General features: G+C 39.0%; 2 protein-coding genes across 2 annotated transcripts; one reads left to right on the top strand and one right to left on the bottom strand.

The window, feature by feature from the left end:
* The first annotated feature begins 735 nt into the window (after positions 1-735).
* On the top strand, positions 736-1,101 carry LOC138902289 (uncharacterized). Its single transcript, XM_070190133.1, has one exon. It carries the CDS (start codon positions 736-738, stop codon positions 1,099-1,101), a length of 366 nt encoding a protein of 121 aa, XP_070046234.1.
* A 7,936-nt stretch (positions 1,102-9,037) lies between these two features.
* On the bottom strand, positions 9,038-12,714 carry LOC104084668 (copal-8-ol diphosphate hydratase, chloroplastic-like). Its single transcript, XM_070192003.1, has 6 exons — positions 12,609-12,714; positions 11,740-11,838; positions 11,410-11,655; positions 11,095-11,209; positions 10,372-10,566; positions 9,038-9,302 (listed from the first exon to the last, which is right to left on the bottom strand). Exons 2-6 carry the CDS (start codon positions 11,835-11,837, stop codon positions 9,099-9,101), a joined length of 858 nt encoding a protein of 285 aa, XP_070048104.1. The 5' UTR covers position 11,838; positions 12,609-12,714; the 3' UTR covers positions 9,038-9,098.
* Between the last annotated feature and the right edge of the window lie 2,179 nt (positions 12,715-14,893).

The raw sequence follows: 14,893 nt of genomic DNA, 5'->3' as shown, positions 1-14,893 counted from the left end.
CCCAGGTCGTGCCAGAGGGCGAGGTAGAGGCAGAGGTAGAGCTCAGTATAGAGCTCAAGAAGCAACACCTATTGTAGAACCTCAGGTAGATTTGGAAGTGGAGGTTCCAGCTTAGACTGTACCTGTTGGACTAGTTCAGGTCCCGGAAGGATTCATTGCTACTCCAGTACTTCAGGACGCTCTAGTCTATTTGGTGAGCTTAATGGAGTGTGTGGCCCAGAATGGTACATTTTTAGTGGCACCAGCTGTCTCACAGGATAGGGGAGGAGCACAAACTCCCACTGCTCCAACTCCAGAGCAGATAGCTCCCCAGTATTAGGCTCTAGCAATCCCGTCAGTTGGAGTAGTTCAGCTAGTTGTTGCGGCACAGACCGATGAAAGACCCGCTATGTCTTCTGAGGCTTTATTGAGATTGGACAAGTTTACGTTCTCTTTTTGGAGAAGTTTGTGCCGTAGTCTCGTAGAGAGGAGCTGCGCAGATAGTTTGAGCAGTTACGTCAGGATGGCATGTCTCTGACGTAGTACGAGATGAGGTTTTTTGAGTTGGCTCGTCACACCGTTTGGTTGGTTCCCACTAATAGGGAGAGGATTAGGAGGTTCATTGATGGCCTCACATATCAACTACGATTACTTATGACTCAGGAGAGAGTATCTGGTGCTACTTTTGATGAGGTAGTTGACACTACTCGACAGATAGAGATGGTTCGTATCCAGGAGCGTGGTGAGAGGGAGGCCATGAGGCCTCGTGGTCCAGGTGATTTCAGCGGTGTTCCTTCAAGGGGTCAGTTTTACCGTGCTAGGGGTCATCCTTACAGACACTCTCAGGCAGGTCGTCCAGTTCACCATGGTACATCATCCAACCAGGGTTCATATAGTTCTCATCAGGGTCAGTTATCTTTTAGTGCCCTGCCAGCCCAAAGTTCGTCCCATGCTCCTTCAGTTCAGGGTTCATTTGCACAGGGTGCTTCTAACAGTTATTCTGGATCTTGGGGCCCAATTCAATCAGCACCACCACTAGTACCGGGGAGCTGCTTTGAGTGCAGGGAATTTGGACATATATGGAGACAATGTCCTCGTCGCTTGGGAGGTCCAGTGCAGTAGAGAAGTTAGACTACGACTTCAGCACCAGTTACTTCACCACCCGCCCAGCCAGTTCGGGGTAGGGGTCAGTTAGCTAGGGGTCGCCCAAGAGGGGGAGGGCGATCAGGTGGTTGTGAGGCCCGATTCTATGCTTTTCCTGCCAGGCCAGATGGCGTTGCCTCAGATGTAGTGATCATAGGTATTGTCTCAATGTGCCACAGGGAAGCTTCTATATTATTTGACCCTGGTTCAACTAATTCGTATGTATCATCGTACTTTACTCATTATCTGGATATGCCCCATGAGTCCTTAGTTTCACCTGTTCGTCTATCTATGCCGGTGGGCGATACTATTATTGTGGACCGTGTATATCGGTCTTATGTGGTAACCATTGGGGGATTGGAGACTAGAGTTGATCTCTTATTGCTTAGTATGGTTGATTTCGACGTAATCCTGGGTATAGATTGGTTGTCTCCATGTCATGCTATTCTGGACTATCATGCAAAAATCGTGACGTTGGTGATATCGGGGTTGCCGAAGGTCGAACGGAGAGCTTCTCTAGATTATGTTCCCAACAGGGTAATTTCTTATTTGAAAGCCTAACGTATGGTTGGGAAGGGGTGTTTGTCATATTTCGCTTTTGTGAGAGATGTTGATGCAGATACTCCTACTATTGATTCAGTACCGGTAGTGAGAGACTTTCCGGATGTATTTCCCGCAGACCTGCCGGGTATGCCGCCCGACAAGGATATTGATTTCGGTATTGACTTGGTGTCGAGAACTCAGCCCATTTCTATTCCTCCGTATCATGTGGCACCATCTGAGTTAAAAGAATTGAAAGAGCAACTTCAAGAGCTTCTTGATAAGGAGTTTATTAGGCCTAGTGTATCGCCTTGGTGTGCACCAGTTCTGTTTGTGAAAAAGAAAGATGGTACTATGCCGATGTGTATTAAAGGCAGTTGAACAAAGTTACAATCAAGAATAAGTATTCTTTTGCCGCGTATTGATGATTTATTTGACCAATTTCAAGGAGCGAGGGTATTCTCCAAAATTGATTTGAGATCTGCGTATCACCAGTTGAAAATTCGGGATTCGGATATTCTAAAGACGACATTCAGGACTCGTTATGGTCACTATGAATTTCTTGTGATGTCATTTGGGCTAACCAATGCCCCAGTAACATTTATGCACTTGATGAATAGCGTATTCCAGCCATATCTTGACTCATTTATCGTGGTATTTATTGATGATATCCCGGTGTACTCATGTAGACAGGAGGAGCATGCATAACACTTGGGCATTGTATTACAGAGTCTGATAGAGGAGAAACTATATGCCAAATTCTCTAAGTGTGAGTTCTAGCTTAGTTCAGTAGCATTCTTGGGACACATAATGTCTAGTGAAGGGATTAAGGTGGATCCGAAGAAAATTGAGGTTGTTCATAGTTGGCACAGACCATCTTTAGTTACTGAGATTCAGAGTTTTTTTGGCTTCGCCGGTTATTATCGTCGCTTCATGGAGGTATTCTCGACTATTGCATCACCTATGACTCAATTGACCTAGAATGGTGCTCCGTTCAGGTGGTCGGATGAATGTGAAGAGAGCTTTCAAAAGCTCATGATAGCTTTCACTACAGCTCCAGTATTGGTATTTCCTACAAGTTCAAGGTCTTATACTATGTGTTGTGATGCGTAGCGTATTAGTCTCGGCGAAGTGCTAATGGAAAATGGTAGGGTGATTGCCTATGCGTCCAGACAGTTAAAGGTACATGAGAAGAATTATCCGGTCCACGACCTTGAGTTAGCAGCTATTGTTCACGCCTTGAAAATTTGGCTGCATTACATGTACGGTGCCCATTGTGAGGTTTATACTAATCACTGGAGTCTACAACATTTTTTTAAGCAGAAGGAGCTTAATTTGCGGCAGCGAAGGTGGTTAGAGTTTCTTAAGGATTATGACATCACTATTCTCTATAATCCCGGAAAGGCCAATGTGGTGGCCGATGCATTGAGTCGTAAGGCGGAGAGTTTGGGCAGCTTAGCATATTTACCGGTAGCAGAGAGGCCTTTAGCCTTAGATGTTCAGGCCTTGGCCAACCAATTTGTTAGATTGGATGCTTCCGAGTCGAATCGAGTTCTGGCTTGTGTGGTTTCTCGGTCTTCTTTATATGATCGCATCAGAGAGCGCCAGTATGATGATCCTCATTTGCTTGTCCTTAAAGACACGGTTCAACACAGTGATGCCAATGAAGTCACTATTGGGGATGACGGTGTATTACGGATGCAGGGCAGGCTATGTGTGCCTAATGTAGATGGTTCACGTGAGTTGATTCTCCAGGAAGCTCACAGTTCACGGTACTCTATTCATCCAGGTGCCGCGAAGATGTATCAGGATTTGAGTCAGCATTATAGGTGGAGTCGAATGAAGAAAGATATAGTTAGGTTTGTAGATCAGTGTTTAAATTTAGGTTTGTAGATCGGTGTTTAAATTGTCGACAAGTGAAATATGAACATCAGATACCGGGAGGATTGCTTCAGAGACTTGAAATTCTAGAGTGGAAATGGGAGCATATTACCATGGATTTCGTAGTTGGACATCCACAGACTTTGAGGAAGTTTGATGTTGTTTGGGTGATAGTGGATCGATTGACTAAGTCCACGCATTTTATTCCAGTGGGTACTACTTATTCTTCAGAACGGTTGGCTGAAATTTATATCCGCGAGATTGTTCGCCTACACGGTGTGCCAGTGTCCATCATTTCTGATCGGGGCACGCAATTTACATCACAGTTTTGGAGAGCAGTGCAGCGAGAATTAGGCAAACACGTTCAGCTAAGTACAACATTTCACCCTCAGACGGACGGATAGTCCGAGTGCACTATTCCGATATTGGAAGATATGTTATGCGCTTGTGTCATTGATTTTGGAGGTTCTTGGGATAAATTTGCCATTTGCAGAGTTTGCTTACAATAACAGCTACCAATTGATCATTCAGATGGCTCCGTATGAGGCTTTATATGGGAGACGGTGTCGGTCTCCAGTTGGTTGGTTTGAGCCTGTGAGACTAGACTACTGGGTACTGATTTGGTTCAGGATGCTTTGGAAAAGGTTAAATTGATTCAGGAGCGACTTCGCACGGTGCAGTCTAGACAGAAGAGTTATGCTGACTGGAAGGTATGTGATGTTGCTTACATGGTTGGGGAGAAGGTTCTGCTCAAGATTTCACCCATGAAGGGTGTGTTGAGGTTCGGGAAGAAAGGCAAGTTGAGCCCTCGATATATTGGGCTGGTTAGAAAAATTGTGATTTTTTGTAAATAATTAGATTAGATTTTTCTCAGTCTCATACTTTCATCAGTATACTCTTATGCCATGTGCTAAAATGACTCATTAATCTCTAATGATATTATTTTTATTTTCTAAAAAAATTCAGACTTACACAAGAGATTTCTCAGTGAAGAACCTGGTTCATCAAGTTTACTTGGTACGTACTCTCCACTCTGCATATTTTGAAATAAGTATATTTGGATTATGATTAAGAGGCGAGTCCCATTCAATCCTAAACCCCTCGATCTTATCAGTTACGAAATCGATCGGTTTCATTCGACAGAGTACAAACCACATTAACTGCCTAGATTCTAGGGACACTCTTCAACGTCTTTTAAAACTGAATTCCAATTTGATTAGACTTCAGCAAAGGCTGCCGTTACCCGATCAAACAATTCCACTTTAAATTGATTATGCCTCAATTTCTTCGTCACTTCTAAATTTTCAAGCCGTCAAAATTCTCTCCATCTTCTTTCATCTACCTAACACACACTAACACTTCCTCTCTCATACCCAAACACAGAAATGGAAAACCTCTCTGAAAAATCCCTCATCACCACCCAAATAATCCACATCCACACCTTCAACCACACCTCAATCTAAGAAAGCAAGATTCAAGATGTTTGCTCGCAAGACTGTGGCTGGGAGTGAATTATCCAAGAAATTAGATGAACAATTGAAAGCAAGCCAGGCCCAAGAACCCCAGAAATCTGATGAATCATCCAAATCTGCTACTGAGGGGGAAGAAACTATTTTGTCTGAAATAGAACATGTAACTTCTGGCCCAAATATTATTACTGAAATCATCTCTGAGGTCGCTGACAATTTGGAGAATAGGTTCATTCTGGTGGGATTTATTGCTGGGATTGAGACTACTGAGTCTAGGAGAATAGGTGGTAAAGATAAAAAGAGAAAAGAAAAAGAGAGTGAGGGTGTTCAAGGTATTGTGATGGGTATGGGGAAAGGAGTGGCTGAAGGTTCACCCTCTCCTACTAGTTTGATTAAAGAAACATGAGCAATGGTAGTGTGGAGTAAGGAATATGCTGGAGAAAGTGTAAAAGAAAAAAAAAAAGGATGTGGCTCTGGAGAAGCTGCTGAGGGGTTGGTTCGATTAGGGAAAGATGTTCAAGAACATGTTCCAACTGACCAGGAAACCCTCGCAGCCCTACTGAAAAGGGTGTCTGACAATTACAATCCCAAAAAGAAAAGGAGTTTAGGAGTCAAAGTTCCTGGGACTGCTAGGGCAAACAAGAAGAGAAAGGCTACCTCTTCTATCCCTGTAGAGATTCCTCTTATAAGAGAAAGAGCTACAAGGAGTCAGAAGAAGCAGAGTGATGCTGAACTGGAAAAAGCCATAGAAGAAAGTAAGAGAAAAGCTACTGCTAAACGAAAAAAGGTGGTTGAGCTTGTTGAAATTGACAAGATGGACTTGGTCCTTCGGAATGAAGAGGAGACAGAGGAAATAGAGGTTGTGACTCCAAAGGCAAAGAAATCCAAGATTTCCACAAAGAAGTCTTGCTTCAAAAATAAAGTTTGCGGAGCCATCTACTTTGGCTAAAAGAACCATGTCTGCATTGAAACTAAAAAAAGTTAAAATAGTGAAGGAAGAAGAATGGAGTGGAAAAGAAGAAAAAGAAGAAGAAAAAGAATTTGATGTTGAGCATAACAAGATGGTTAAGTTTGGAAAGAGAACCATCTTGAAAGGTAGTCTCCTCAGGGACTTGGAGGAGAAAGGTATGGTAATGCTACTAGAGAAGTTACAATTGCAAGGATGGAAGGACATGGTCCTTCAGATGGATGGAAAGCTGGCCAGAACTGAGATTGTGGAGTTCATGGCAAATTGTGAGATCAAAGATGGTAGGGTCACCAGTGTGGTAAAGGGGGTGACAATGAGCTTTGATGCTAAAGAACTAGGAGAGATCTTAGGTATACCTGCTGAAGGGTACAATGATTATAAGAAGCTCAAATGTCCATGTCTAGAGAATCTCCCTAATGCCCTTGCCATTACAAGAACGTTTGATGATAATGATGAAGAACTTGAGCCCAAGACTATTTACAAAAGTTAGATGAAGCTACCCCACAAAGTGTTGTTCGAGTTTGTGAACAAAGTTGTGCTACCTAGGCATGAAAAGAGGCACATTGCAACAATCATGGACCTGGTCCTTATGGAATGTTTGGACAGTGGGAGGCAAATTAATAATCCTGATTTTATTATCCAGCTTCTTGATAGGGTTCTGAATGCTACCAAAACTCACGCCATACCCTATGGCTTTATTCTCATGGTTTTACTTGCACACTTCAAGGTACCCATCAAGAAATGGGAAGTTTGTACAAGGAAGGATCATTTTGGGGCAAACGCTCTAACTGTTTGTGACTATGAAGTCTAAACAACTCCTAAAGAACCTGGTTCATCCAAAAAGGTACCAGTGAAGATCAAAGTGCGAGCTTTGGTGCAAGCAAGTGGGGCTAAGGATACTGAGATTGATAGGCTGAAGAACAGGTTAGCGGAGGTGGAGACTGAGAGAGATGCTCTTAGAGCCGAGCTAGAAAACGAAAAGGAGAAGCGTGATGGCATTCTTCAGGATATGCTGAAACTACTCCAAGCCAAAAATAAAGAACCTGGTCCTTCCCAGCCTTAAGCCTCCTCGCGTAGTGTAGATCAACCAGTAATCCAGTTCAGGATTTTTTTGCTTCTTTTGTTCATGATCCAGTGTTTTTATTTCTTTTTATGCTTTGTGCTAGGATCTTATCAATCAATGAAATTCACTGCTTTTGCTCTAACTGTTTGTTGATATTTTTTAGATGGCTAATATCCTTAGATTGATCGATGATATTTGACTCCATTATTGCATTTGAAGTTGCCTCAGTGGCCATGAGTAATTTCTATTAAAATCTGGTTATCTAACATTATTATGCAACTTTTTGATGATGCCAAAAAGGGAAATTAGGTTGTGCTTTTAGTTTGGACTGTGATATTTATAACCTAATGAACCTGGTCCTTGATGATAAGTGACTTTGAAAAGTTTCAGATGTTGTTTATAACCTAATGACTTTGAAAAGTTTATAACCTAATGAACCTGGTTCTTGATGTTGTTTTGATAATTCGAGTAAGCGAGTGAATTTGTATGATATTATTACACGTGTGTGAATGTTCGAATTGGATCACGAGGTACTCGAATGAGTTTCAGATATGTTTTGGTTGAGTTTGGAATTATTGAAGCTAAGAAGTTGCTAGTGTAAGGTTGCAGGTCTCACTTTTGCAAGAACCTTATCGAAATTGCGAGCCTCACAGTTGTGATTTTTGGCTCGCAAATGCGAAGCTTTGGCCGCATTTGCGAGGAAAGGGTCTTTCGCAGATGCGAAGGAAAGGATCGGATTTGCGATCGGTGGTTCACATTTGCGAATATCATAATTGCAAACAAGTGTTCGCAATTATGAATAAGAGTTCGCAATTGCGATATCTGCACCTTACTAAAAGTTGGGAATTTCAGGACTTAATTTGTTTTACACCATTTTTCAACCGTAAACTCTCTAGAGTCAATTTTTGAAGAGGAATTTCTTCCCAAATTCATTGGAAAGCACTTTAACTAGTTTTCAATTAATTTCAACTACTTTTTCATGAATTCTAACATCAAATCTATGAATTTCATAGTACAAATAAATCACATATTCAGGCTCTATGGTGCAATCTTTGTTGTTGGAGCGTATCAAGGCTCGCTAGTTTGATGATCCTCACTTGTTGGTGTTGAAGGATACGGTGCAGCAGGGTGGTATCAAGGAGGTTTTGATTAGAGATAATGGTGTTATGCATCTTTAAGGCCGGATGTGTGTTCCAAATGTTGATGGATTGAGAGATTTGATCCTTGAGGAGGTGCACAGTTCGCGATATTCTATTCACCTAGGTGTCACGAAGATGTACCATGACTTAAAACAACATTATTGGTGGTGGAGAATGAAGAAAGACATTGTTGCTTATGTATTGCGGTGTTTGAATTGTCAAAATGTGAAGTATGAAGATAAAAAATCAGATGGACTAACTCGGAGATTGGAGATACCAAAGTGGAAGTGAGAGCGCATCATTATTGATTTTGTGGCAGGCTTACCACGGACCTTGAAGAAATATGACGCATTCTGGGTTATTGTGGAGTGGTTGACCAAGTCCACGCACTTCATTCCGGTGGCGACTTCCTAATCTTTAGAGCGGTTGGATACCTAATCCCTTTTATAGAACCTATCTAGTTAATTAGGTCCGATCGGGAACCGCGTTTTAATGGATCTTAAAGGTTGCCCAATCCCTTTCCTTTAGGATAACTTGAACCCCCTACTTAGAATCTCACAAGTTTCGCTGATAATATACGGAGTTTAACATAACAATTTTAGGTGTCCTAAAACTTTAATCAACCTTTTAGAATGCCATCTATTGTGTTCTGTTTTAACTAGTATAAAATAGAATGCAGCACATACCCTTGCATATATCGTATTTGAGATATTCAATAATTTGACATTAAAATAAAAATAAATTTTGATAGAATCATCTTGACACTCTAAATTTGTATACGCACTAATAAATTTCGCTTTAACATATTATAAGAGATGTTTCAAAATGACAATGACAAATTAATAAGTATAAGAAATTAAAGAGATAAAGCACCATGTTATTTCAGAATTACTGTCAGCTACAAACATAAAATGTTACTAGACTTGCTGAAAAAGCACTTTGGATATGTGAAAGTTCATTATTTTCTCACTAACATGCGCACTGTAATAGAAAGTCTTCACAACTGCAAAAAATGTTTGCTTAATGTCTTGGTTGATGTTGCTTGAGGTGTTACCAAACACTAACTTTACGAGAGCTTGCATGTCGAGTTCAATATTGGTGTTCTTTGAGCGGCCCGTCACCTAACATTTGTTTAGATTTAAATAGAGGAATTAGAAAGCTGAAATAAAAAGAATTGTTCGTTTTCATAGATTTATTCTGCCAAAATCATAGAATTAATTTTTTAAATGGAGAAATAACTCCATCCTGCTTATATATCACAAATATTAGAAAAATACAAGAAAATACTAAATTTGGTCCCATAAAAAATAAGTAAGCTGCCACTTATGCACACCTTATAATATCAACCTTACACCATCTAATATTTTATAAAACCCATTTGCAAATCCAACTTAAAACCCATTGTTTTTAACCATGAGACACATCACGACCTTTTTAGATGGGTTAAAAAGTATTTTAGTTTTGATTTTTAATTTTAAGCGGTGTATTGATAGATATTATGCTAGGTAAGTTTTTGAAGTTGCAACCTATTATGTTATTGGGATCGAACTTGACATAATTTTTCTAGCTTTTTATTTTTTATTTTTTGTGATACATACATTGGGTGTGTTTGGTATGAATAAAAATATTTTTCAGCAGAAAATTTTTCCTGAAAGTAAATCTCTCAAAAAATAAGTGGTCTTTCTTATTTATTTTTTGATGTTTGATAAATAAGCAGAAAATATCGCCCAAAAGTTTGTTTACAATCTTGACAAACACTATAGAGGTAGGGGGTGATGGGCGGCGTGGTAGGGTGGAGTGTTCTTGGGGGCATGGGGAGAAGGCATCCCAAGCTTAGGGGGAGGGGTCAAGAGTGGGGGCAGAGGGAGGTGAGGCAGGGGATAGAGTTCGGGGAGGGGTGGGGGGAGGCAATCAACATAGAGTGCCACTTATCTAACTTGTTTTTCCTACTCGCATCAAGGAAATCATTTTCTTTATTTTTAAGAAATTTGTTTTCCTAGACAAAATATTTTTCAAACTATTTTTCAAAATATTTTGAACAACCAAACATGTCCATACCAAACACACCCATAATTGGTTTATATTTCAATTAAAAAAAATATGACTTTGGTACAATAAACTTAAAAATAATTTATTATTCGTGTAATTACTCCAAAAGAAAATTAAAAGATGATTATTATGGTTCCTAACCTTGTCATTTTGGAGCTCATTAAGCTTGCCACAAACTTTATTGGTAAGGTTGGACAGATTCTCGTAGTCCGCATCGAATAATATCTCATCATGTGTCATATAGCCGCCCGAGAGATTAATTGTGCGCACCAGTAACTCTGTTTCTTCTTGACATGCATTCTTTTCCTCCCTCAAGAACACCAACCACGTTTCCCACTGCACTCGAAAAGAAAATATGCAAGCAAAAATAATATGATGAATTTCAAGAGTAGCATCGTTGATTAGTCTTAAGGTTAATTGTAGTTCTTTTTGCATAGATGAGTTTAAAATTTAGAATCAATGAGTTTAAAATGAATGTATGGTCTTATTATACAGATGTTTTTATTTTCTTCGTATGTGTATATATATCAAGCTGAAAATAAATATAACACATCCTAAATCTATTTTTGTTTGTTTGGATTATTTTGATAAAAAAACATAAGGATAAAATGAATGATGAATATAATCACTAGCTAGTAATATTGTTGCCTTTTATTTTATAGGTGTAAGATTTGATTCTGACCAAACCTTTCCTTTCTCTTTCCCTTCCTCCAAGTCTCTTTCACCACCCAAAAACTTGAGAAAACAAATATGGTTGACAACTAATTGGTAAAGTACGAACTATTTGTGATTTATCATGTTTTTGTGACATTTTCTTGTATAGTTAGAATAAGATATATAAAAAAGGAATCCTTGTATACTCACAGCATTTTGTAGTTGGTGATGGATGTCTTTGCCTAGGTCTTCAAAAGTTTCTTCTGATAGTTGGCGCAAAAACTGACGAAGATTTTTGAGAACTAAGATCTCTTTTGTTTCATTACTGCAACAAAGAAGGAAAACAAAAAAGCAAAAATAACTTCTGGAGATATAAAAACCAAATTCCCACTTCAAAAGTTAGTTGTGAAAACTGAGAATGTGTGACACTTGCGATGAATTTGTTTCCAACCAATTGTTGTAAGAGATAGGGATATTTTCATACATAAATTAATTATTTAAAGTACTAGATAGAGAGATAAATACCCATTTTTTCTGGTCGGATCATGAGAAACCTTGAATTCCATTAGCAATGAATTCCTAGTTGTCCAAGTTGTGGCTTCATCATTGTAGTAAGATGTAATCATCTTACATATTATACGAGATTTAGCCCATGCAAGGCGTTCTCTTGACTTCTCGACTTCAAATATACTTGCAGCAGCTAGGAAATAAGAAACTAGGAGGTACTTTTTGCTTATTCCAAATTGTTGAAAGTTGCACTTCTCAAACCACCTAATCATGAGATGGAGCAAATTTTAGAAGATAAAAAGCTTGATGCTTTATTGTTTATAAACATTAAAAAAATCAAGTACATACTCTTGCATAATCAGCCATTCAAAGCGATGTTGACTTTGGCATCTATTGTAATCCAATTTTGCAGCTTGTAAATAAACATTGTTGTTGACATCGGGCATTCTGCATGGGCAAAAGATTAACAAATTTCCAATTAGGCAACCATATACTTTGGGTTTTTTGAACTTAATTATGTGTAACCTAGAATTGCTCCTAAAAACTTAAATTCTAGCTAGGGCTGTCAAATTTGACCAAAGCCTAAATGACCCACTCAACCCGCCCAAGGTTAGGCGGATTATTGACCTGTCCGTTTATTGAACTTAGTCCATTTTGACCCAACTCATCTCAACCCATTTTAAAGATGGGTTGAATTTTAGTTCAAATTGATCCATGAGTAACTTTACCAAAGTATCTTTGAAATAATTCTTTTTTGTTTGATATGTTATAATATGACTATAACAAAAGAAAAAAAGTCTTATTTAGTAATTATACAATTCATAAGAAAACACTACATATTAATTAAAGTTTGGTAAAAGTTGGACTATGACTCAGATTTTAGCTCATCTTGATCCAAATTAAGGCAAATTAAGTAAATAAAATTATGGTCTCTAGCAAACTAAAACATTAGATGAGATAATCACACTCCAATTTAAGCCGTCCTAAGGCAGTTATGATAATATTTATTTGTTTGAAGTACCAAGAGACACGAGTTGGTTAGACTATAATTCTATAGTTTAACCAAGTTAAATCCTCTCTTAATTTTAACTTTTGTGCAACTACTTATGTACGGTAAAACTAAATGAAAACTAACATAGAACTGTTTATTGACTAGAGAATAAAAATGTTATTATCACCAGAGAAAAGAAAATTCCAGAACATACTTAAAGAGCTACCTGTATAACGTCTTGCCAATCCAAATATCATCTGCTCCGCCATACTGTTTTATGTAATACCTAGCTTCCACCCGAGGTAAGCTGGCATACCATGGAAATTCTAGTACATACCTTATCTATAAATAAATGTTTTACAACATATTTAGCAAATTATGGATAGTAAAAGATAAAGAGTATTACATGTTGCAGCTATGGAACCCATCTAAATAAAAGAAAAAAGAAAAAAAGGTGACAACAAGTTGCAATAACACCAAAAGAAAAACAAATAGCAAAACCAATTTGCAAATTGGTTTTGGACGGTGCAACAAGTTAAGGAAATCTGCAATGCAATTTGTAAATCCAATCCTTTGATTGGTTGGAGGAACGATTCCTCGCTGCTATAAAAGGAGGCTTCAGCTCTTCGGATCAAATACACCGAATCGAGAGAAGCAACATAGACTCAGAGAGAGTATTTCACGGATTGTAGTTTATGAGATAAATTATGAGCAAGAGTAGTATCGTAGTGAGGTGTTTAAAATAAAGAGTATTATTTCTTTCTAAATTGTAGTAGTCTCTTGACACTATCAAGTTGTAATATTTAGTGGTATTATATTGCTCTGCTCGGGGGTATTGTATTTTACCCCGTTAAAAGATTTGGTATCGTTGTTACAGATCTATTGTGTTATTGTTATTTATCGTTTTCACCAACAACAGTATCGGTATTTTAATGATTATGGTAGGTCCGTATGATAGTTTTGGACTTATGTGCATGCTTGGTTGGGGTACCGAGTGGCCCGATGGCGTTTTGGCTGCATTATGTGAAACTTGGCAAAACTTGAGTTTTTAAAAAGTGTTCTAACATTGTGTTGATGTTGAGCTGAGTAGAAACAGGGCCTACGCTTATGAAAAGCGCAGAGTTTGTCATCATCAAAAAGGGAGAATTTGTTGGTTGGCCCAAGTGAAGTTTGTTTTGAAGATTGACAAAGGAACTCAGGCATGAACCAGGTCCATCCCCATGTGTACACAGAAATGGGAAGATTCGAGCATAAGGGATGCACGTGAAGGAGATAAACTTAATTTGTTATATCTGATATCTCCTAATCGAAAAGGTTGCATAATTGATAAGGAGAAGGACTCCTTACTCAAACCCGCGCCTCGGAACTCGACGAAACTTATAAAATATGACAACCCATTCAATTATGAGTCCAACCATACTAGTTTCACTCAAATATAATTCCAAATTGATGTTCAAAACTCGAAAATTTTCTTTATGAAGTTCTAGTCAAAAACCCCCAATTTCTCTTTAAAATTCATCAACCAATTGCCAAAAATGAAGATGGATTCGTGAAATAAAATCAATACCAAGTTTAGAACACTTACCTCAATTCTTGTGATGAAAATAGCTTCAAACGTTGCTTTCACCCGAGTCCCACATCTCAAGATATGATAAAAGAACCAAAACCTCGAAATATATAGAATCTGCCCAGCAAATTTCGCATTTGCGAACCAATTTCCGCTTCTGCGGACTCGCACATGCGGCCCAGCCTCCACTTTTGCGAACAAGACCAAACTCAGCTGCCATCTCTTGTGTGATCGTCTACCCGCTTCTGCGGTCATGCTTTTGCGCAACTATTTCCGCATATGCAATCCCTCACCAACAGTCCAATTCCGCTCCTGCGATGCAGTATTCGTATCTGCGCCTTCGCAGATGTGACATAAGCTCCGCATTTGAGGACTCCTGCCCAGCAGTGCTCTTCGCTTATGTGCTCATTGACTCACTTCTATGACCATCACACCTGCACAATACCAGTTGCAGGTGCGGAACACCAGAACCAGCAGCCCAACCAAAATTCTAGATGCGACGACATGGTCCAAACCTCGTCTGAAACACACCCGAGCCCCTCGGGTCTCTGTATGAATATACCAACAAGTCCCATAAAATAATACGGACCTACTCAAGACTTCAAATAATGTATAAGAATATCGAACCGGCGAATCACACCTCATTCGAACTCAATGAACTTTGAACTTTCAACTTCCAAAAATCGTGCCGAAACATATCAAATCAATTTGGAATGAACCTAAATTTTGCGCACAAGTTCAAAATAACATAACGAAGCTATTCCAATTCCATGAACCTCAATCCGAATCCCCAGTCAAACTTATGACCTTTCCAAACCTTCAAATTTTTGACTTTCGCCAATTAGCGCCGAAACCTTCTAAAAATATCCAAATACAAATCCGGGCATACACTTGAGTCTAAAATCACCATCCAGACCTAAAAGAACCACCCAAACTCCATTCCA

The sequence above is a fragment of the Nicotiana tomentosiformis genome, chromosome 12 (assembly GCF_000390325.3).
Source record: "Nicotiana tomentosiformis chromosome 12, ASM39032v3, whole genome shotgun sequence".
Taxonomy (NCBI): Eukaryota; Viridiplantae; Streptophyta; class Magnoliopsida; order Solanales; family Solanaceae; genus Nicotiana; species Nicotiana tomentosiformis.
Note: the sequence above shows the minus strand (reverse complement) of the source record. Positions and strands in the feature narration are given on the sequence as shown.